The sequence below is a fragment of the Rutilus rutilus genome, assembly GCF_951802725.1.
Source record: "Rutilus rutilus genome assembly, chromosome: 1".
Lineage (NCBI taxonomy): Eukaryota > Metazoa > Chordata > Actinopteri > Cypriniformes > Leuciscidae > Rutilus > Rutilus rutilus.
Window position 1 is genome coordinate 28,213,830 of NC_140209.1, and position 22,257 is coordinate 28,236,086.

The 22,257-nt window shown below is 36.5% G+C and overlaps 2 protein-coding genes across 3 annotated transcripts in view; one reads left to right on the forward strand and one right to left on the reverse strand.

Moving 5' to 3' along the window:
* LOC311304498 (gap junction alpha-1 protein-like) overlaps window positions 1-22,257 on the forward strand; it is a gene marked incomplete at both ends in the record, with an annotated part of 434,020 nt that overhangs the window by 235,069 nt on the left and 176,694 nt on the right. The window lies entirely within an intron of this gene.
* On the reverse strand, window positions 1,078-14,623 carry LOC311294724 (uncharacterized protein). Of its 2 annotated transcripts, XM_084415741.1 has the most exons (3): window positions 14,561-14,623; window positions 14,308-14,459; window positions 1,078-4,532 (listed from the first exon to the last, which is right to left on the reverse strand). In XM_084415741.1, the coding sequence occupies exons 2-3, from the start codon at window positions 14,384-14,386 to the stop codon at window positions 3,031-3,033; spliced, it is 1,581 nt and encodes a 526-aa protein (XP_084271867.1). In that variant the 5' UTR covers window positions 14,387-14,459; window positions 14,561-14,623; the 3' UTR covers window positions 1,078-3,030. The 2 variants fall into 2 exon arrangements, with proteins under 2 accessions (XP_084271867.1, XP_084271866.1); XM_084415740.1 differs by having other exon boundaries at window positions 14,308-14,611.

Sequence of the window (22,257 nt, forward strand, 5' to 3'; positions counted from 1 at the left end):
GGACGGCTGAATCCCACCACTACAAGCAGGGCTCTTCATCAGCCTCAGTCAAGACATGGATAAGTTTGGCGTCCAGACCAGGCCTGACATCACCTGGCTCCTTAGGTGGCCTCCATGGAGTTCAACCACTCCTCCACATCAGAAGCTGCCAATGACAAAGTGTTATTAACAAATTCCTCCTCAGAACCCAGATAAAGAGACTAAACAGCTCGTACCAGACAAGGGTACTGGTCTTCGCAGGAGAAAAGCACAGGGGGATCAACTCATTGTGGATTGACGCACGCAGATCTGGACCATCGTGAACTCACTTAATAATATATGCTCGGCCCCACGACTCTGCTGTTAACTCCTCTCAGGCTCCAGAGAAGAAGAGAACGGCAAAGCACGGGGGGCGGAGTTGCTTTCTTTAAAAAAAGTACCCCCACAAGTGCAGCGAGGCAAGATTCAAACCCATGCAAAGAGAAAAGTTTGTCTAGGCATTGTGGTAGATTTTTCCCCTATTTCGCACCTGACCTAAGTCTACCTGGGTCTCGTCTACAATAGACGTCCCCTAACTTCTACAGTCGACATTAGTTTCCTATAATATTTATACTCTAGCGCGCCTACACATCAACGTCGGCCGAGTCTAATCCTATACCCTAGCGCGTCTACACATCAACGTTGGCTAAGTGGTCTAATCCCATACTCTAACTTGTTCCCCTAACTAACTTGCTGCGCAGCAATAATAAACAGACAGACTTTAGCAAATGTCCTTCAAATGCTTTAATCATGGCCGGGAGAGTTCACGAGTAGTTCTCAGAGAATCCCCCAAGAAGAAGATTTAATCATGGCCGGAGGAGACAAATTTCAGATAGAATCCCACCAGCAAACAGGAATACAAACAGGTTTTATAGGATAAAGACAGACACAACAAATAAAAATCATTGTTACTAAGTCATGACTTAACTCATGTCACCTTCTATTAGGGGTGACCCCGAATAGTCGAAGATTCGATGCTTCGATTGAAGGAGCCTGATTCGACTACCGATCTCACGGTCGAATCTTCGCCAAAAAAATAAAATAAAATAGAACTACCGGTTTTCTGTCAATACGTTAATATTCAGCCTATTATGATAATGCTGTATATAAAAATGTGCAAAGAAAGAAGCTTTTAATAAATATTTTTTAACGTGTGTGAATAAATCCAAACACCCCGTGACAGATTTAAGTTTCACTTTCAATCCGTGACCGACAGAGGAACGTCTTGGCGGCAAGGATTGTTTTCTTTACATAATTTGATATTTTAATTGAACTATTTTAGGAGATTAAGCCGTAAACGCTTTTCACGTTTTAGAATGTATTTTATCCGCGTGCACAATTTGAAAAGACTCCAACGGACACAGACAGAGTGAAAGACTGGATTTGTTCTCTCGATCAGGTAGGGTACAAGTGATTTCAAAACTTTTCAGCCGTTTCTAATTAGATTTTTGGATGCTGTGAACATTTTTAGCTAAAAAGACTGCCACTCCAGTTTAGCATTTATTGTTGCTTCTGCAGTTAAAAAGACAAAGTTGAAAATTCTGGCTACTATCGTTATTTTAATAATTTATTTATTTTAATTTTATTTATTGATCTGTCAGGGTTATCTAATCTAACTATTTGTGCCTTGTGTTTTAAATATATGTTCCCCTGCACTTTAGGCATTTTGCACACATTTGCTCCTCATCTTGTGACTTGATTCTGATTTATTTCGTTTTGTATTTTTATTTATTAGAAAGTTATATTCTGTTCTAATTTAATTTTGTAAATTGTTTATTTTTTTCTGTGCATTGATTCTGTTCTGAGCCTGCTCGCACAGGTAATTTAGCCGATTTAATTTGATTTGCATGTGAAATGCAAATCCTGTCTGTGGCCTTTCTGGAGTTATGTTATTTCTTAGTTTTATTGATCCAAAATGTTTTTATACATTTTCTTCTATATCTTTGTGTGATTTTCTTTACATCGCGACTTTGAAAGGTTAAAGCCCCGCCCCCATACACATGATTCGACTATTAGTCGACTATAGGCAAGACTTGACGATTCTGATTCGACTATGAAAATCCATAGTCGGGGACACCCCTACCTTCTATCAATATGATTGGTTCAATTGGTAAAGCAAGCAATTGGTAAAAGATAGTTTACTATCTTATCTATTAAAAATCCATCACAGCATCAACATGGATCTGTGCATTAGGTCTTAAAGTGACAGCAGCCATAAAAGACCTGCTGCAGTCCGTGTTAATGTTGATCAAACAACAAAAGAGAAGATCTTGGCTGAATATCAGCAGCTATCAATTTATATTTTCGTAGCTAATGTATCAATTTACACTGAAAACTATGCAAGTGTTATTTTTACATTTGATTAATTTATTAGATTTCTTTTGTGGACTACTACCTGACTACTACTGTTAGTAGACCTTTCTGAAAAAACTTAAAGCAATATTTATTTAATTTGTATTTTTGGTACTTTTTTGTATTTTGTGTCTTTGTGCTTATTGTATCTTATGTATTCACAGTTGTGTATTTACAAATAGATATTTTATAATCATTTGTTTTGTTTCTATAATAGTGATTTGCTCGAACATTGATGTTTTGTTTACCATAGATATTTATTTAACATGTCAAAATATAAAGCAATGTTATTTTCTAAATTATTACAAAAAGATTCAATACTGTTAAAGTACCGGATCGATAATCAGTATTGGTAAGAGCAGTAATACCGTTAAAATCTTACTGATACAGTACACACAAGTTTTTCACATCCTCATATATTTTCTAGTGTCTTTAAAAAGAGACAACCCTTAGAAATGTTCTTCCACAAACAGGACAGACGTAAGGCTTTTTATTAGGTAGCCTATGTACTTCTGGTGGTTCTTCAGTAATGATGGCAAAGCAAATGTTTTACTGCAGTGATCACAGTTAAATTGCCATACAGCAGAGTGAGAGCGTGCAGATGACACCACAGTTCCAGTTAAATCTCTTCTCACACAGATGACATGCATAAGGCATCTCTTAAGTGTGAATTCTCACATGAATATTAAATGCTTTTTTACAGGTGAAACTACTTCCACACTGAGAGCAGGTGAAAGGCTTTATTCCAGAATGAATTAACATGTGCTTCTTCAGGCTTCCTTTACATACGAAAGAGTTTTCACATTGAGAGCAGCTGAAAGGCTTTATTCCAGCATGAATTAACATGTGAGTCTTAAAGTATCCTTTACGTGTAAAAGTGTTTCCACACTGAGGGCAAGTGAAAGGCTTTTCTGAAGTGTGAGTTACCAAATGATCAGTAAGGTGAGTTTTCTGTGTAAAACTTTTCCCACACTGGGAGCAGGTGAAAGGCTTTATTCCAGCATGAATTAATGTGTGCTTCTTCAGGCTTTCTTTACGTATAAAAGTCTTTCCACACTTAGGGCAGATGAAAGGCTTTTTTGAAGTGTGAATTAGCACATGATCATTAAGTTGTCTCTTCTGTTTGAAACTCTTTCCACACTGAGAGCAGGTGAAAGGCTTTATTCCAGTATGAATTAACATGTGCTTCTTCAGGCTTCCTTTACATATGAAAGAGTTTTCACACTGGGAGCAGGTGAAAGGCTTTATTCCAGCATGAATTAACATGTGAGTCTTAAAGTATCCTTTACGTGTAAAAGTGTTTCCACACTGAGGGCAAGTGAAAGGCTTTTCTGAAGTGTGAGTTACCAAATGATCATTAAGGTGTGTTTTCTGTGTAAAACTCTTGCCACACTGGGAGCAGGTGAAAGGCTTTATTCCAGCATGAATTAACATGTGCTTCTTCAGGCTTCCTTTACGTATGAAAGTCTTTCCACACTGAGAGCAGGTGAAAGGCTTTTCTGAAGTGTGAATAAGCACATGATGACTAAGTTGTCTCTTCTGTGTAAAACTCATTCCACACTGAGAGCAGGTGAAAGGCTTTATTCCAGTATGAATTAACATGTGCTTCTTCAGGCTTCCTTTACATATGAAAGAACTTTCACACTGGGAGCAGGTGAAAGGTTTTATTCCAGCATGACTTAACATGTGAGTCTTAAAGTATCCTTTACGTGTGAAAGTATTTCCACACTGAGGGCAAGTGAAAGGCTTTTCTGAAGTGTGAGTTACCAAATGATCATTAAGGTGTGTTTTCTGTGTAAAACTCTTTCCACACTGAGAGCAGGTGAAAGGCTTTATTCCAGCATGAATCAACATGTGTTTCTTCAGACTTTCTTTACGTATGAAAGTCTTTCTACAATGAGAGCAGGAGAAAGGCTTTATTCCAGAATGAATTAACATGTGCTTTTGAAGGTATCCTTTAGATGTGAAAGTGTTTCCACACTGAGAGCAGGTGAAAGGCTTTTTGACTTCGGTCATTTGAATGCTGCTTTGTGAGCAACTGTTTTCAGTTTTGGAGCACCTTAACGGCTTTTCTTCAGCGGTGACATCATGAGCTTTCTGATGTTGATGTTTCTCCTCCACTTCATTCAGATGTGGTATTTCCTCTTCCACTTTCATCAGGCCTGGAATGAAAACATTAAAACGATGAAAATAAATTGGGACAATTGCAAAATAAAAGTAAATTTTTACATTGGCGACTATGCAAAGAGTCCTGCACACGGGTGACCCGTTAATATTTGATGTAACAGGTGGAATAATATTTACGTATCAGGTGCGGTGCAGGTGCGGATCGGATGTGCGGTAGGCAGGGGCGGACTGCGGGTCCAATAGCTCACAACTATTTCAACTCAATTCGGTGCATTTGACAGCTGGTTTCAAACGGTATTGTGAAAAGTATTTGCCTAATCTGCATTATTTCACACCTCATAACATTTTATAACGACAGCCACTGAATCTGATCTGCTACAGGGAATCTGTAGGTATCAGCACTTCAAATGTAATACTTTTTAATAACATTTTCAAGACCTTTCCAAAAAAGGACCTGCATGTCGCTTTAATCACGCTACACAAATACATGAGCTATAATGAATTGTGTTCATGCATATTGGCAAATTAGAGCATGATTCCATCAGCTTCTATGCAAACACACTAAATCACCCGCTCAACAGAGAATTACTAATGAACACTGAACCCTTTGCACTTTTCTGACTTGAAGTAAACTTTAGCAGGGTAAACGGCTATAGATGTATATGGGAGATTCAAGAGACCAATCAAAATGTAATTTTTGCATTACCAATTGATCCAACAATGAATTAAAAATAAAATCCCCCATTGCCTTTCCATGGCTTTCCAGGAGAGGAAAAAAATTAAGAGATTGCAAATTACGATCACTCCCTCAGCAGCTGTATTAAGCCCCATTCACACCGCCAGTAACACACAGCGACATTGTGACATGATCCCATTCATTTTCAATGGAGGGCTGGCGACTTCCGGCGACATGAGCAACAGTGACCCTTGGCGACAGAAAGGAGGCATGTCAAGCGACGGGAGTCACACAACAAAAGTTCAGAAATTTCTACTTTATGCAAAAGAGCAGCGTATTTCGTGAGCGACAGCCAATAGTGGAGAATGTGGAGCTCACTTCACCGAGTTCCGGAGCAATTTCACTATTTTACATGATATGATATGATTTGACCTATGTGTATTTCAGTTAACTTTAGTCAGAGGCATTTACATTTTCACTGCACCCCAAGATGCAATAAACTGAAACAGTGTCTGTGAAGGTGTGAACCAAATGGCCCATAGGAACTGATAGGTGTAGGTCAGACGGCACACACATCGTGTGTATTCAATCTTGTGTATTCATTCTTGTGTACTGAGTCTCTGGTATAAAGTTCAGCTCCAGAGACAGAACTTTGGGTTAAGATTGTTTGAAGGCCGAGACGCTAAAATCATTGCTGAAGAAACTGTGCTACACTACTACCTTCAATAAATTCTTCTCCCCAAAAGAACTCCGGTCAAGCTTATTTTATGTATTAGAGATATCTTAGACACAATTTATACTTCTGCGTCGGATCTACGGCGGAGCCTCTACGCTGTAGGCAACGCGTTGGTTTTAATTTATACTTCTACGTCATTGTCCGCGTTGACGCGCAATTACTCATGCAGAGGGAGCATGTGAAACCCGAGGGAGGGGTTCTAGCAGACCAATCACAGTGCTTGCGTCCGCATAGAATTGACGCGTTGTTACATTTTTGGAGAGGTGCGCGTCAGGGTACGTGCGCTAAACACAGCCTACGACGTAGCTACGGCGTAAGTTTAACGCAGAAGTATAAATTGGGCTTTATACATTTGAGAGCCACCCAAACAACCGCTCGGCCAAATTTGGCGAGCCAGCCAGGAGGCTGAAAAGAAGACAACTCACCAACTGCAACAAGTAGTAAACAGAAGAGTATTGGATATTCAACAGTTTTTAAGTTGAAAATCTTCCTCTTTTGACAATTTATTTGAATCAACTGGATCATGTCTCAAAGATCCTAATTTGGTGAGTGAAACTTATCTCTCTTAAAGAACATCTTTTGAAAAGAATAATAAGTAGACCAGTAAAGATTTGTAGTGTAGTGTTAGGAGTTTTAGGCTTGGGCCTTTTAAACAAATTAGTTAATTCTCCTAAGACTGTAGGAGCTATCGAAATCAGGTTTATAGCTTAGCCCTGTTAAGCCCTTGAGTCTGTAAGAATCATTTCTCATGAGACTGAAGGAGCCATATACATATAATGTTTCCTTTCTCTGGAGTCTATGGGAATTGTTAAATAAACAATTTAGTCCGTTCATCAAGAGATTGTAGAAGCAGAGGCTTGGTCCTTTCTCTTTTGTGTCTGTAGGAATTGTTAAAGTAACAATTTGTCCAGCGACTATAGAAACCATATAAATAGTTTTAGATGTTGCTGCAAGAATTGGGAATTCTTGACTGGGTGCTCATCACACCGTTATCACACAAAGATGTTTCCCTCAACGAAACTTAAAGGAAGAATATGTCTCAAAATCATTTTGCTATTAGATAAGTTATCATCTCGGATCACTCGCACTACAACTGCGCTTACCTGCAGTCGTGATGCAGTGATAGACAGCTGTCTTTCCTCAGTCGACTGCAGTTTGGATTTCATGTGATTTCTCATTGTGGTGATGATATTATAACCCCAGATTAATTAATTAATTTGATCAAAAGTAATTCCATTTTGTAAGTTCATTTAATAACCTCATTTTCAAATAGTAATTCCAAACTTCGCGAGGCAGACGACGACATTATGATCAAATACAAAAAACTTGTTAAACACGCGCCACAGAGCCACCCAGTGCATTTAATTATAACTGCGAGTTAATGCTTGGGATTTATCAGGGATTCACTGCATTTACGACCCGCAAAGTATTTACGGCTTCATAAATTCAATAAAATTCGAATAGTATTTTATTTTTCGAATAATAATTACAGATCGAATATTCGAAAATTTGAATATTCGTGCACATCCCTAGTCTGTTGCCGTAACAACTGCGCGCTGAGTGACAGGATTTCAATGCGGAGAGACGCTGTTTAGTTTCGGTTTATTGGTTACTGAAAATGTACTCGTTTTTGTGCATGCTGACCATATCGTGATTCGTGACACTTATTTATATAGCAACAAATAAATATAAATAAATCAAAATAAATTAATAAATGCGGTAAAACCGCATATCGCGCTATTGAGCCACTAAAAATTACCGCAAGGGAAAATCCTTCACCGCAACAGCCCTAGTGGACAGCAATATGTTACACTCTCTGCACTTCCACAGCTAGTGCACAAACTTAAGAACAACATACAGAGTCCAGATCTTGAGACTGCACCAATGAGGTCATTTCAGTCTCATGCGACAGAACAAATCACAGCAAGATGGCAAGGACTGACAGAGTTTACACCTGAATCTCTGGATCCCAGGTTTCAAAAACTGAAGTTCTTGTCTGCTGACCAAGTATTCAAGGTCCAAAGCACAGAACAAACCATGGCACTTGCTGTTGCTAACAAAAAGCAAGTGAGGTAGCCCACTGAAATTGAAAATGGAGCATCCAGCACAGCACACGACTCCCCAGAAGTGCATGCCAAGAGGGTCACATCGTTCCTTGACATACTGGAATCAGACTACAGCACCAGTGATGATGAAGATGAGGAGCAGCAGTTAAACCAAGCTGTGCAGAAGGAGGTAGTCAAGTTTTTTTTTTTGGTCCTCTTTAACAATTTCCACAATAAGGCATTACACATTATAGAAAAATTGTAATACAGAAAAAGAAAATGACTTTTGCTTAAGTATTGCAAAAGATAAATAACAAAAACAAAACACAAAAAAAATCTAAGAAAAAGTTGGTTTCGTCTATACTACTAGGTACTTAAGTTAAAGCCTACTATATTGACAGGGTTAAATAGAATTGCATTACTAAAAAGAGATTAAAATACAATTTTCATTGACTAAAACTAGACTAGGCTTAAATGTCATCAGTTTTCGTTGACAATAGTCATGGATAATTCTGACTAAAATAAAACTAAAATGCTCAGACTTTTAGTCGACTGAAAGTTGATTAGACTAAAAAGAGTTTGAACGTGACTAAAATTAATAAAAACAAAAATGAGAGCTTGACACAAAGACTAGACTTAAACTAAAATTAAAACAGGCCCCCAAAAACAACACCAGTCAAAAGATTTGCCAGACAAGCAACCACAGAAAACCTTGGCAATTTCTAAGACAGAAAATCAACAATTTACATCCACTAGACGGAGTGATTGTTAATGTGAACTTAAGGGACAATGACCAAAAGAGACTAACAGAAAGTGTTGAAAGAAGGTTTGGTGAGTTTCAAGCTAACATTGAGGCTTGATGGGAAACTGTACAAACTTTCTTGTTCAAACTGAAACCTGCAGAAGTTAATTGGGCTAGAATTACCTCACACATGCAAAAGACAGGAGAAAGTGTGCAGAGTTTGAAGAATGCTTCAGACAAACTTGACTGGAACATTCTGGAAAATGAAATGAAAATGAAGATCTTGACAAAGACACCCCTAAGAATGCCCCTGAAAACAGCTTTTGTAAACGGGCTAAAACCAAATGAACGGGCTAGATTTCTAAAGCCCATAAAATCAAGTATGATGACTGGGACAGCATTCATGCAGATTGTTGAATGGTCAGCAAAGATTGAAATAATGCTGGAAGTCAACAAAACTTTGTCATTCAACAACAGGACAAAGGACAATGAGCAATGAGCCCAATGAGTTGAAGAGGTTTCAACAGTTGACAGCCAAACAAAAATGGACTCTGCTAAAAGCTGTTGAGCCGCAAGAAACTGAAGAGACACTCTCTGCAACACCAACTAGTGGCATCTCATCCAACAACTGATGGCATTGTATGCAAGAACAACAAATGAAGACAGCACCCCAAAGGTAAAAGCATATACAGAAGTCTCAACAACTGAAGTCAAAGATGATGTCCTAGTATATGGTGCTGCTAAACAAGCCATTAACGAGAGAGGTTTTTCTCCCCACAAGAACTCTGGTGGTCAAGCTTTCTTATTTTATGTATTAGAGATATCCTATGCATTGGCGAGCCACCCAAACAACCGCTCTGCCAAATATAGAGAAATCTAACAAGACCTTTCTAGCAGTTATCAGCAATATTAGCAAAAATGTCATTTCCACGGCATGTCGTTACTGCAGCATTTTTTGGTGTTGCGGTAATGACCTTGTGTTGAGCTAGAGCAAATTCATGGTTTATACTGTATTACATACAGTGCTATGCATAAGTTTAGACACCCATGCTAAAGTTGACTAAAAAGAGGAATAAAAAATCATCTTTTGGAAATTGAACTTAATGCCTTAATTAAAAAAATTAGGAAAAATCCAACCTTTAAGGACACCAATTTTCTTTGTGAATGAATAATGTATCGTAAATAAATAAATGTTCTTCCTTAAAATACAGGGTGCATAAGTTTGGACACCCCTATGTTAAATTCCCATAGAGGCAGGCAGATTTTTATTTTTAAGTATTTTTTTTTATTTTTTGTTTAGGATACTATGCATCCTGATAAAGTTCCCTTGGCCTTTGGAATTAAAATAGCCCCACATCATCACATAGCCTTCACCATACCTAGAGATTGGCATGGGGTACTTTCCATAAGATCATCTCTCAATGCAAATCAAACTAGCTATTAGGCTAACTGAAATAAAACCATGCCAATCTCTAGGTATGGTGCAGGCTATGTGATGATGTGGGGCTATTTTAATTCCAAAGGCCAAGGGAACTTTATCAGGATGCATAGTATCCTAAACAAAAAATAAATAAAAATACTTAAAAATAAAAATCTGCCTGCCTCTATGGGAATTTATCATAGGGGTGTCCAAACTTATGCACCCTGTATTTTAAGGAAGAACATTTATTTAGTTACGATACATTATTCATTCACAAAGAAAATTGGTGTCCTTAAAGGTTGGATTTTTCCTAATTTTTTAAATTAAGGCATTAAGTTCAATTTCCAAAAGATGATTTTGTATTCCTCTTTTTAGTCAACTTTAGCATGGGTGTCTAAACTTATGCATAGCACTGTAAATCAGCCATGTACCATTAAAACCATTGACAGGTGTGGTGAATATCATTTATTATTTCATTTCAATGACACGTCAAGGGACGGTATATGGACCGTTATTGAATTTAATGAATTGGAGCAGTGAAAAGAATTGTGAAAAGTGCTGAGTGACTTTGACAAGGGCTAAATGGTGATGGCAAGACAATGCATCAGGGCTTCTCCAAAACAGCAGGTCTCGTGGAGTGTTTACAGTATGTAGTGGTCTACCAAAAATGATACAAGGGTAGTGAGTGCCCGAGATTCATTGATGGACATGGGGAGCAAAAGCTTTATAGAAATTAAAAAAGAAAAGTGTATAAAATGAATGTTACTGTAATGTTGCGATAAGGACATTTTGTAAGAAGAAGAGATTAAAACCATAAAAAATAAACAAGTTCCAGATTAAAATCGTAACAACTATATTAAAATTTGTCTATATTGTAATATGTATTACAGACTGTGATGGTTAAGACTGTTAAATTTGGGAGAGTCAAAAGTACCCGTCGAAACACCCATCATAATATTACGAAATAGAAAGCTAAAAAAAATAAATAAATAAAAATAATATATATATATATATATATTTTTTTATTTTTATTTTATTTATTTTTTTAGCTTTCTATTTCGTAATATTATGATTGCGCTGAAATATATATGGATCATTCCTGGGATTCGGTAATAATTCAACATGGATTATAGTTTTTTTTTAATACTATAAATATTTCATTTCCAAAAAATCACATTGTCCCACCAGGATCTTTATATATATATATATATATATATATATATATATATATATATATATACGTTTTTTTCCCTTATTCTTTTAAGATTAAAACACCTTTTATTCTCAAGCCCGTAATGGACAAAATGGAATTGGTTTAAAAAGGATTTCACATAAAACTTGCTATAAAACAAACATCTACCTACAGCTCATGTGTCTCCTATAACATTTTAATAACTACAGATGTAACATTTATGATAATTTTAACCTTTTTACAGGACTGAAGTTAAAAATTAACAAATTGTGTCTGAGGTGTTTATTTTTGTAAAAACTAAATATTTTCAATTTAGATGTTTAAAGGAGTCATAACCTGCAATTTTCACTTTTCCACGAGAATCAATGTATGTTATGATCGACTAACGATTATACACTGGCCGGGAAGCCGATATTTAAAAGTGAAGCGTTTGTTTACCTCAGGGTAAATAAACCAGCCCGCGTGCACGCGCACTCAAATACGAGATTTTGATTTCAGCTCCCTCTTGACGTCATGAGGTAGTAGGATATACCATATATGGACACCGCAGCAGGAAGCCTTCCCCTCTCCCCCTCATATTCAGTTCAGTCGAGAAAGATGGAGAAACCGAGTGCACACCGGACTTGCTCTGTGGTTGATTGCCATAAAAAAACATGTAAATGTGTTTTATCTCCCAAAATCGGACGAAACTATCAGGGACCAGTGGATGAAATTCATTTTTAATGACGCTGTCCCAACAACCCTTTCAACTGGCGTGCAGAGCCATATAGAGCGTCCACGACAGCCAAAACATCGCATTGATCTCGCGAGACAATAATGCCTTCAGAAATAAGGGTAAAAGTAGGTCTGTGTTTATTTATTTTTCCACTTTTCTTTTTTAGAAGGGCCTGAAAGACTATAATACAGCAGTAGGTATCCAATGTAATATAGGTTATGACTCCTTTAACTAAAACCACAATTGCATTGTGTTAGTCCTTAACATGTCAGATTGTAATCAGCAAGAAATGCTTTCATTTTTAATCGTCTTCCCTATTTTTCCCCCAAAATATTAATGTGACAAGTTTGAGAATAGTGTGAAGGTTTAAAGGGAGGCATTGCCTTCAAGTTTATATTTTTTCTCTTTCTCATATTGTACAGTTCTGTCTGGGTGAACATATTTGCATGCACAACAAAGTCTTTCTGCTGCTGATGTGGCTGCCATTATCATTACATAGGATGCTTGTCAGTGCTTAAGTGGACACATTATATCAAATATTCCATTTAATAACAAAATTATGTTGTCGTGATTTTGGTAAGTAGGCTATATCTTCACTGAAACCCTGGCTATTTTATATTTTATTATTAAAATGATTCAGAAATGATGTGAAAAAACTCAACCCTGTCACAAGTTTTACAACCCCGAAACAATGTGAAATATACAGAAATGTGACAGAGATGAGTGTGATGGGGTTGAGTTTTTTTTTTTTTTTGCAAAAAATGGCCAATGCTCCTCGAGTAGTGTAGGAGAGTAGACCATTTATTACAGCAATAAAATAAGTACATTGTATATACTTATAGATTAAAAAGTATAAATATACATATATACACTTTTTTTAAAATGAAAAAAATTCTATCTTCATTTTATGTGATGGGGTTGAGTTGTTCAGCTTGACACCCTCCTCCCTTGACTATAATAGGCCTCAAAAATAGTAGCCTAATAAAAAGTATGATCCTACTATCCATATTCTACAACACTGTTAAAGCAAAGATAGAATAACACAAGACGCATCACTCGTATCGTTTCGAAATGGGGAAAAGTGCAACACTCAATATGGCGGAATAAGTCCAGCCTTCTAAATAAGAGCCAATCGGTGATTGGTAAAGTCATCGCGTCACTGCAGCTGCTGTTAGAAGCTTCGGTTCTTTCCAGACGTGCGCATGCGCATTAGTTTGATCCAGTCTGAAAAATATTGTTTTCTGTCATGATTCGAGCGTTTAGATATAAAATGTATGAGACAGTTGTTGTCAGGTTTCATTGATTTAAAATATGAAATTTAATCGTAAGCTTGCCGATCAGTTTTGGAGAATTTGATGCTTCCCCATTCAAGATAATAAAATAGCTGCACTTGCATGCCCAAGAGGCGTTTCAAAAATGGCCGCTGAATGAAATGTCTTAAAGTGACTTTAGTTAGAGACCTGAATGTTGTCATTTCTGGTAAATGTCACATAGGGTTGTCTAAATTATTATAGGCGGAGAATATAGTTGGCGTGACGGGGTTGAGTTCAGACTGAGGGACATAACTTTATAGTCTGTTTTTTATAAAATAGCTTGCTTTTTTTTTTTTGAAAAATTTTATTCACAAGAAAGTAACACAAATAAATACTTACAATATTGCCAAAATTTGTATATACTGTGTACATTTTGTTAAATATTATAATACACATAAGTCCAAATCAGTAAAGTACCTCAGGGACAACATGATTAGTGTGTAATAGAAATAAGATTTTTATGATAAAAATTATTTAAATGCAATAATTTTTTTTTTTTTTTTATTCCTCATAATGGACATACCAAAGTATTGTGAAAAGCTTTTAACATTTCATTTTGGTGAAAAACCACTTTAAAAAAAAAAAGAGAGAGAGGCTAATAATAATACATTTTAATTTGGGGGTAAAAATAGTAATACAACAATAATTAATACATGTTTTACTTTATCCACCTTTATTCGTCGGACCTTGGGGCTGTTATTTAGGTGGAAAACCGCAGGAAGACTTCTGTAAAACAGACAAACCTTTGTCCACATTTGAAACGTTGATTTAAGACATTTTAATGGTAATTAACGCTTTGTTTTTATATTAAGGAAGTCAAGACATTTAAGGGGATCAATGGAATGCACCCTGTTTAAAGCTTTGTTTGCTTAATGTACCAAAACATTAAATAATGAAGAATAAGAAACTTTGTAAAAGGGTAACGTTATATATGGGACCCCTTTAAAGATGAATGAAGAATAGACACCAACCTCCTTGTTCCTCGTGTTTTATTCTCCAGGGTTCTGGTTCACTCATGTCCTCCTCACTCTCCTCTTTAACAAACACCATCTTCACAGCAGCAGATCTCAGTTCAGTTGATACTCCTCCAGATATTCCTGCTTGCTTCAAAACTTAGTCACGGCTATGAGGATGGGAACATTACAGGCATGTATTGACCTGATTTAAAATGTATCCTTCTATACACTAAAAGTACATTTCTAACTATTTATATTAAGCCAGCACCTCGACAAATCAGCAGAGACTATTCTGAAAACGATTCTTCTTCCTCTGGATGTTTAATGGTGGTTGGTAAACTAACGTATGTGCTTTACCGCCACCCACTGGACTAAAGTGTGAAGCGTCGAGAGGGTTGGGAAAAATAGGGAAGGAATTACTTAGCGCATGTTCAAGGTACATTATTTTTCCTTTAAAAAGAGATGTGCACAAGACAAGTACTTGAAATTATATGCAATCACATGGGATTCTTGTTGTATCAATAGCCTACATGAGAGAGGATTTGATTTGAAAAATGAATTTATTCCAGTCAGTTATTTATGTGAAAATCACAGAACGTTCCCTTAATTAATTGTTGTTTACTTATCATAATCATAATTTTGCAGAATGACAGACGTTAAAACATTAAAATATAGAGATTAAGATAAATGAAAACATGTTATTATGACCAGATAGATAGCTAAAACCAACTCAAATATTAAATCAGGGTTTAGCGTATCATGAAAAAACAATGATACATCATTTTTTGAGGATATTGTTATATTTTTCCTCCAACTTTGGAAGAAGCTCTGTGAGACCCAATTTCAGAGCAAGATCTTATAACATTCAATAACTTATACAGCACTCAAAACAGTAATATTCAATTGTTTACTCAATAAAAACTCTAATATCTCACTATCAGTGAGAAAGACACATACATATCAGTCTGAAAAAAGCCAGTATTCTTCTTAAATGTCTTAAAATGGGTCGGTCAAGTCTCAGGTCAGATGAAGATGATCAAGATGCAAAACTTTCAAAACAAAAGTATTTATATTAAGTCAAACTCAGGTAGTCCACACAGGAAAGAAGGCAATGTAACCAAGTGTAACATATGACAGTACCAGACAACTAATTGAAGGAAATGAGGAACTTAAATACACAATGATGATCAACTCAAAGACCTACAGGTGTGATCGTAAATGAGTGAACTTCCATAGTGGAACCACAGCAGAGCGGACGAGACTGAAGATCCCACAGTGGAAAAGATGGTGGCAGGAGCCAGGGTGGAGTTAGCAGTCAGACAGTCAATGGAGGAACCCAAAGAACTGGAGACCCTGACTCAGCTGAGGAGATGGAGACACCAGACGACACCATAGGTTCAGGAGGCGACGAGCAGCCGAGGTGGAGCCGGAGGGGTGGAGGGATGAAGCTGGGAATCTTTTCTATTAACACGGGGTCCTAAAGCTGTTGCCTGATCATAACCCTTCTTTTTCCAGTGATATTCTTCTGACCTTTTCTCTTTTGTAATGTCTCTCAGTCATGCCTCTTTCTACAGTCTTTCTTGATTGGCCACAAGTGTGCTGTGCTCTTCGATCCACGTTTCTCAGAAATTGGTTACTGCTCCTTTTAATTGCCTTGCTGCAGAGTGAGAATTGCGAAGATGAGCTTTGAGACTCCTGTTCCATTTAAATCTCTTCTCGCACAGATAACATGCGTAAGACATCTCTTCAGTGTGAATTCTCACGTGACTATTAAATCCTTGTTTAACAGTTAATGGTAAAACGAATATCTTCACATTTGTAGTGGTGAAACATTTAGAAATATTTTTTTTTAAGATTTTGAATACAATTTTACATCTTACCTGGCTAGTTCTTGCTGGTTCTGCTTGCTCCGTCCTCGAAGTCTCTCTCAGTCAGGATGAAATGGAAAATTCGAGTGTGACGGCTGACGGTTAGATGATTGGTTGCCAGGTGTATATCCGGTGTGATTCGCTCTTTATGTAATTAAGTGTGTAAATCGAAAGCAAAATAATAATAATAATAATAAATCGTGGAAATCGATTTTTATCTATTTTACATTGCCTATATTATTGATCATTGGATGGGACTACATCTCCCATCCAAACATTTTAGGCTATATAACCTTTGAGATTAGTTGGGTTTGTGACAAAATCTGGCAACCATAAAAAAAAAAAAAAAAAAAAAAAACACCCAAGCAAATTTAAACTTTTTTTTTTTAAACTATATGCTAAATGCCTTAAAGGTATAGCGGAGGATTTTCTTTTTCCGGGTGGATCATCAAGACTGTTGGTCCTCCTAAGTGTCAATCATTCTGGTGATATGTTTACGTAAGGCCGTCGTACGTGCTCGTCCCTAGGTAGTTTTCGCTTTCTGCGCATGCGCACTTTCAGGTCTATATGTGTGGTGAGCTACGGTTTCAGCCATTCCTTTGAAAATGGCTGAGGGTCGCAAGAGAAAAAAAGTCTACGAGGTGTATGAGAAGAAGAGAAAGTCCGCAGAAGATAGAAACAAGACCAGAGTGTTTTGGGGAGATTCATTCACACAATGGTGTGCGCTCAAAACACAGGTTGGGCTTCCCACTGATGCCTCAGTCGCGAAGTTTCTACTCGACAGGTAAAGTTTGGCATGCTATTTGGAGAAATCCATTTAAAATCACTGTTAGTAAAAGTTAATGTAAGCTATGATTAGCGATGCTAGCCCTGGCACAAGTCACGCACCGCGCAGACACGGTAAACATCTCAATTTGCTCTCTCGTGCACACGTTTAATAGGCGTTCCCTCTCGGAAGCAGGTAGAGTGTTGCGCATGTGCATTTTTTTTAAAAAGTGGAGAGGGTGGTTCTTTTCTAAAATTCGCGAAAATCCTCCGCTATACCTTTAATCTATGGGTTACCTTATGAAACAATGTATTATAAAATTCCTAAGCTGAAATAACCTCAATAAACCAAAGAATGTCCTCTGTCGGGCTTGTCTGTTGGAATATTACTGTCATCAATTTAACAGGAGTATAAGAATTACTGTAATTATTTTCTTCCCCCACACCAAAGAAAAGCATAAATTGACAGCAACTTTCCTGTAAATAGTTATACAGTGACAAAGCTGGAAATACAGCAAAAATAATGTATATAAAATGTAAATAAAAACTTACTGTAAACTGTTTCTACAGTAAACGTTAACTGAAAATACAGCAATAATACTGTGAAAACAACAGAAATCATTTACAGTGTAGCGAATACAACCCCTTCAGGCTAATTCAAGACCCCTCCGCTTCGCGTCATTGCGTCGTGTTATTGTATTCGCTATAACAACCGCCTCGCTCTACATTATCCCTTACATATTAACTAAAAGTACATATCTAACAGTTTGTAATAAGCAAGTGCCACAACAAAACAGCAGAGATCATGCTGAAAACTAATCTTCTTCCTCTGAGGTTTAATGGTGGTTTGTAAACACACGTCTGTGTCTTACCGCCACCCACTGGACTGGAAAGTGAAGTGTCGAGAGGTGGGAAATATTATTGGGAAGAAATTACTTGGTGCATAGTATACACAAGGTGTACTGTTTTTGTTTTTTCTTTAAAAAAAAGACTTGAAAGGGATTTAAAACTAAGCAACATCCCACCAGTCTAGCTGTGCCATGGAGCATTCATGAGAGTTGCTATTAATTCTTCATCTGAAAGTGGGTAAAGAGCCATGAAATTATAAAATTTCTCCAGGAAGATCAAAGGATCATCACAGTCTTCTAGTCGACCAAAACAAGGGAACTGGATTTTAAGGGGCTGTTTCCCCAAAAAATGTTACCCAGTCCATATTGAAAAGTCGCTGTAATCTGGTATTCAACACCGGAGTTTCCACCACTACACAGTTGAAGGGGATGGTGACGTGATTTTTTTGCACAGAAGCATTTGCTTTCACTGAACTCTACTGTAGAGCTTCAGTGTCCAGAGATAATTAATGAAAACGTTGCATGCACTGGTGGAGTTCATCCTATTAATTTCTATTTTAACTTGTCTGAGCAATAAAGTTGTTTATTTGTTGAGTACATTGATCAATGGTCCTTTGTTGTTGTAACCTAATTCAATCAGGTTTATGTAACATAAAACAAGTGAATGCTGTTTTAACTTAATTGAGTTACATTGACCCAATATACAATTTCCAATAAAGCTAAAGATGAACACATTCGACACATGCGCACTACGACTGCACCAGGGCAGCATAGTTGTGACTCATGTCAGCAACAGGACAAAGAAGAAGAAAAGGTTTGTGTTTGGGTGTCTTTTCTTAATGGTTTATGATGTACATTGTGTATAATGATGAATGGCACTACTTGCTTAAGTTGTATATAATACAATATATATATGTCTTAATATAATGTCTTAAAGTACATTCTTGTGGTTAGATGGTTACTGAGTTTATGTAAGAGGGGAATGTTAAGTTCTGTGCAACTGTGCTAGAAGAGAAGAGAACAAGAAATGTGATATGTAAAGATAGGCTGCATCTGAAATCGTATACTTCCCTGTAGGCGAAAAACAATATGTGATAAAAGTAGTATGTCCGAATTGACAGTATTCATAAAAGAGTATAGGCAAAAAGTACCCGGATGACCTACTACTTCTGACGGGATTCTAAAGTGTGCATATGATGGCGAATGTAGTATGTCCGGATTATATTCATACTATACAGGACATACTTTTTTAGCTTTTATTATTCAAAATGAGTACTTACTCAAGAGAAAATGTGATTTCGGACGCAGCCACTGTCATGGTTTAGCAAGTTCATATTTTGAGTTAAAAAATAAAAGGAGATACATTGTGATTATTACCTCATCATTACGATCCCTGAGGGTGACTGCTTCCCTTTGCTATACTAAACATAACATAACCCTGCTGTGTTTAGTTAATTTTCATAATGTTTTTTGCACAATTAAATAGAATTGTGTGGTGTTAAAATCAACTGCAAATAAAAGACGACATTAAATCGTTAAAAGACGACATTAAAAAAAAAAGTTTTTTTTTTTTTTTTTTTATCTCCAGTTGATATTATCTATGGCTGTGACTTAAAGTCAGTTTTAGTTCTTGTGTTTCTTCTAGTCTACTCTTTTTCTGTTCTTATTGTTCCTTTTTCCTTCAGTGATTCTTGCTTGGTACCAGAAGTTGTTTATCACTAATGCTCAATCATCACTCAGTTAATCACTGAATTATCGAATTAATTCTAACACTGATTCAGTGTTCATTTCATCAATTCATCTGGTCAAACCTGTGTGGGGCACATGGAAACATGTGACAAAACTGACCAGCCCCAGGTGCAATCGACAAGGGTGTGCTGGCTGGCCTGGGAGATTTGAATGGAAGGTAAAGTTTACTGGGAGTCAATACATCACATTTGCATGTCTATTTTTACACATTTCTTTCATGAAGAATCATAGTGACCAGAAAATTGCCACAAAATGACATCCATGCCACACACACAACATTGCCATAATTTTAGTGGACATTGGTGGATATTTATGAAATATACATGCATGTTTTGTCAGATCTTGATAACTGATTGGATCATGTGAAGGCTCAATGAAAGAATGTTTATAATTTGTTTGAGAATTAACTCATCAGTTCTGATTCATGTGATCCAGAAATCCATTCTGATCCAGAGTTCCATTTACTTACTCTTTGCTCACGTGCCAAAACACATGCAATTTCTTTAAATTAATAATAAATTCAAATCTTGTGGAAACAAACTAATCGTTTAACGTTTTAAGTGAAAAGTTTGCATTTGAGAATTTAGGCAAAGCGACTGAAAAAAAAAAAAATGTAAAATGTACGCAATGTTAATTCTGTTCTTAATTCATTTTGTTTTATGTTTTTATACAACAAAAATAACCGATAAGAATACTGTTAGAATTAGAATACTGTTGTAAGTACTACTAGTAATAAGAAGTATTGGTAAGTGCAGTAATACTGGTAAAACCTTAACAATATCCAATCCTATACAGTACACATGACTTTTTCCACACTCTCTTGTATTTTCTGGTGCCTTTTAAAAGAGTCAATCCTTAGAAATCTCCTTCCAAAAACAGGACAGGCGTACGGATTCTCATTTGTTATATAGTTTGTTAATTATGGCAAAACAAATTTACATGAAAATTTAACAGCAACATGCTGTTTTCATGTAATACCTGTAAGTTACCGTTTTTGCAATGCATTATGGGAGAACTTGGTCGCTTCAAATTGCGTGTTGACCAGCAACAGTATGACACTGTTATTTAACAGTATAATACCATATTTTTCCATGCACATGTGAGTTTAGGAAGACATTTTAGTATCTGCATGAGGTCATTTAGCAGCTCTGCCTAGTATTATTTTATATGTAAACTACCAATCAGAGGTGGAAAGAGTACTGAAAATTTGTACTCAAGTACAAGTACCGTTACATTGCTGAAATAATACTCAATTACAAGTAAAAATACTGGTGTCAAAAAAGTAATTAAGTAAAAGTACAAATTACTCTTCTCAAAAACTACTCAGAGTACTAGTTACTAATTACTTTTTAGCTGGCGATAGTTAATGCATTACCAATAAAAATATTCAACAAAATCATAGATTTATGTAGAAAATAGCTACTTTTAACACGTTTTTACCTTATTGTCAAAGGACATTAATTAGTGGATACTGGAATTTCTAACTTCAATATGACACCTTGAAATATGTCAATATTCTGTAGGCCTAGCCTATAATTTTTAATACCATCGGGAAAACTACTACATACTAAATATTTCAATATCTACATTTTTGTCCATCCATTTTGTCAAGGCAATCATTATTTTCAAGCATTGAAAAGCACAACACTCATTGTAACAGTAATCTATTTGAATGGAAAAGTTTAATTCAAGTCTTCTAAAGAGACCACTTTATAAGGTGAGATTTTAATTTAGGCTTTTGTTTACATATTTAAACATTGATCAATAACCATTACAATAATCTAATATTTACTCACTCAGTGTATTTGTCTTTACAATAGGGTAACGTGAACTGTTGCAATAGCTCACACACAGCACAAGGAAGCTTGATTTCAATTCAAACTGAATTTAATTTGCAAAAAGACTAGATTTTTCATAACTTTTGACAGCGTTTAATTCAAGAGCATGGAGAGATTGGAGCTGGACGTCATTTGAGTCTGCAGTGAGAACCACTTGGAGAGATTCGCGATTGCACATGATATGACACACAGTCCGAGAGCGCACACTCAATATCCGAGTCCAGTTCGTTCGTATATTTGAGAGCTCGCGTCCAGTTTTCTGCGATTACATGAATGTGCCCTCGCGTTATAATATTGTTCGTGACATTTGCCATTAAAATATGCCATAGAAACTTGCAGGTATTAATAAAATTATGCGTAGGCTAATAGGCCTAACGTTACCTGCAATCCCGCGCTGAGAGGAGGCGGGTGTGTCAAACTCGCTGTCGTTGAGAAGAGAGAATGAGAACGCGCAGCTGGTAAAATATAGATATTTTGACAATACTACTATGTAGTTTGTTGTTCCAAACTTTCAGTCCAGCCATTAATCACTCTGAGCTCCTCGCCTCCTTCATGATCAGCTCTTCAAAACCTGCTGCGACTGCGGCGGCTTTCATTCAGTCCAAATATCAGGGGCGTTTTATTGGTCCGTTTACGATCGAATATTTTTATTGGCTACCGAAATGCCATTCAAAGATTTGAATATCAATTCAAATTGTACTCAGTAACGAAATGTGATTTTACAAGTAGCGAAGTAGATTACTTAGCTTAATATGTACTTGAGTACAAGTAAAATTACAGATTTAAAAATATACTCAAAAAAGTACAAGTACCCAAAAAAACTACTTAATTACAGTAACGTGAGTAGTTGTAATTCGTTACTTCCACCTCTGCTACCAATTACTTTTAAATATTACA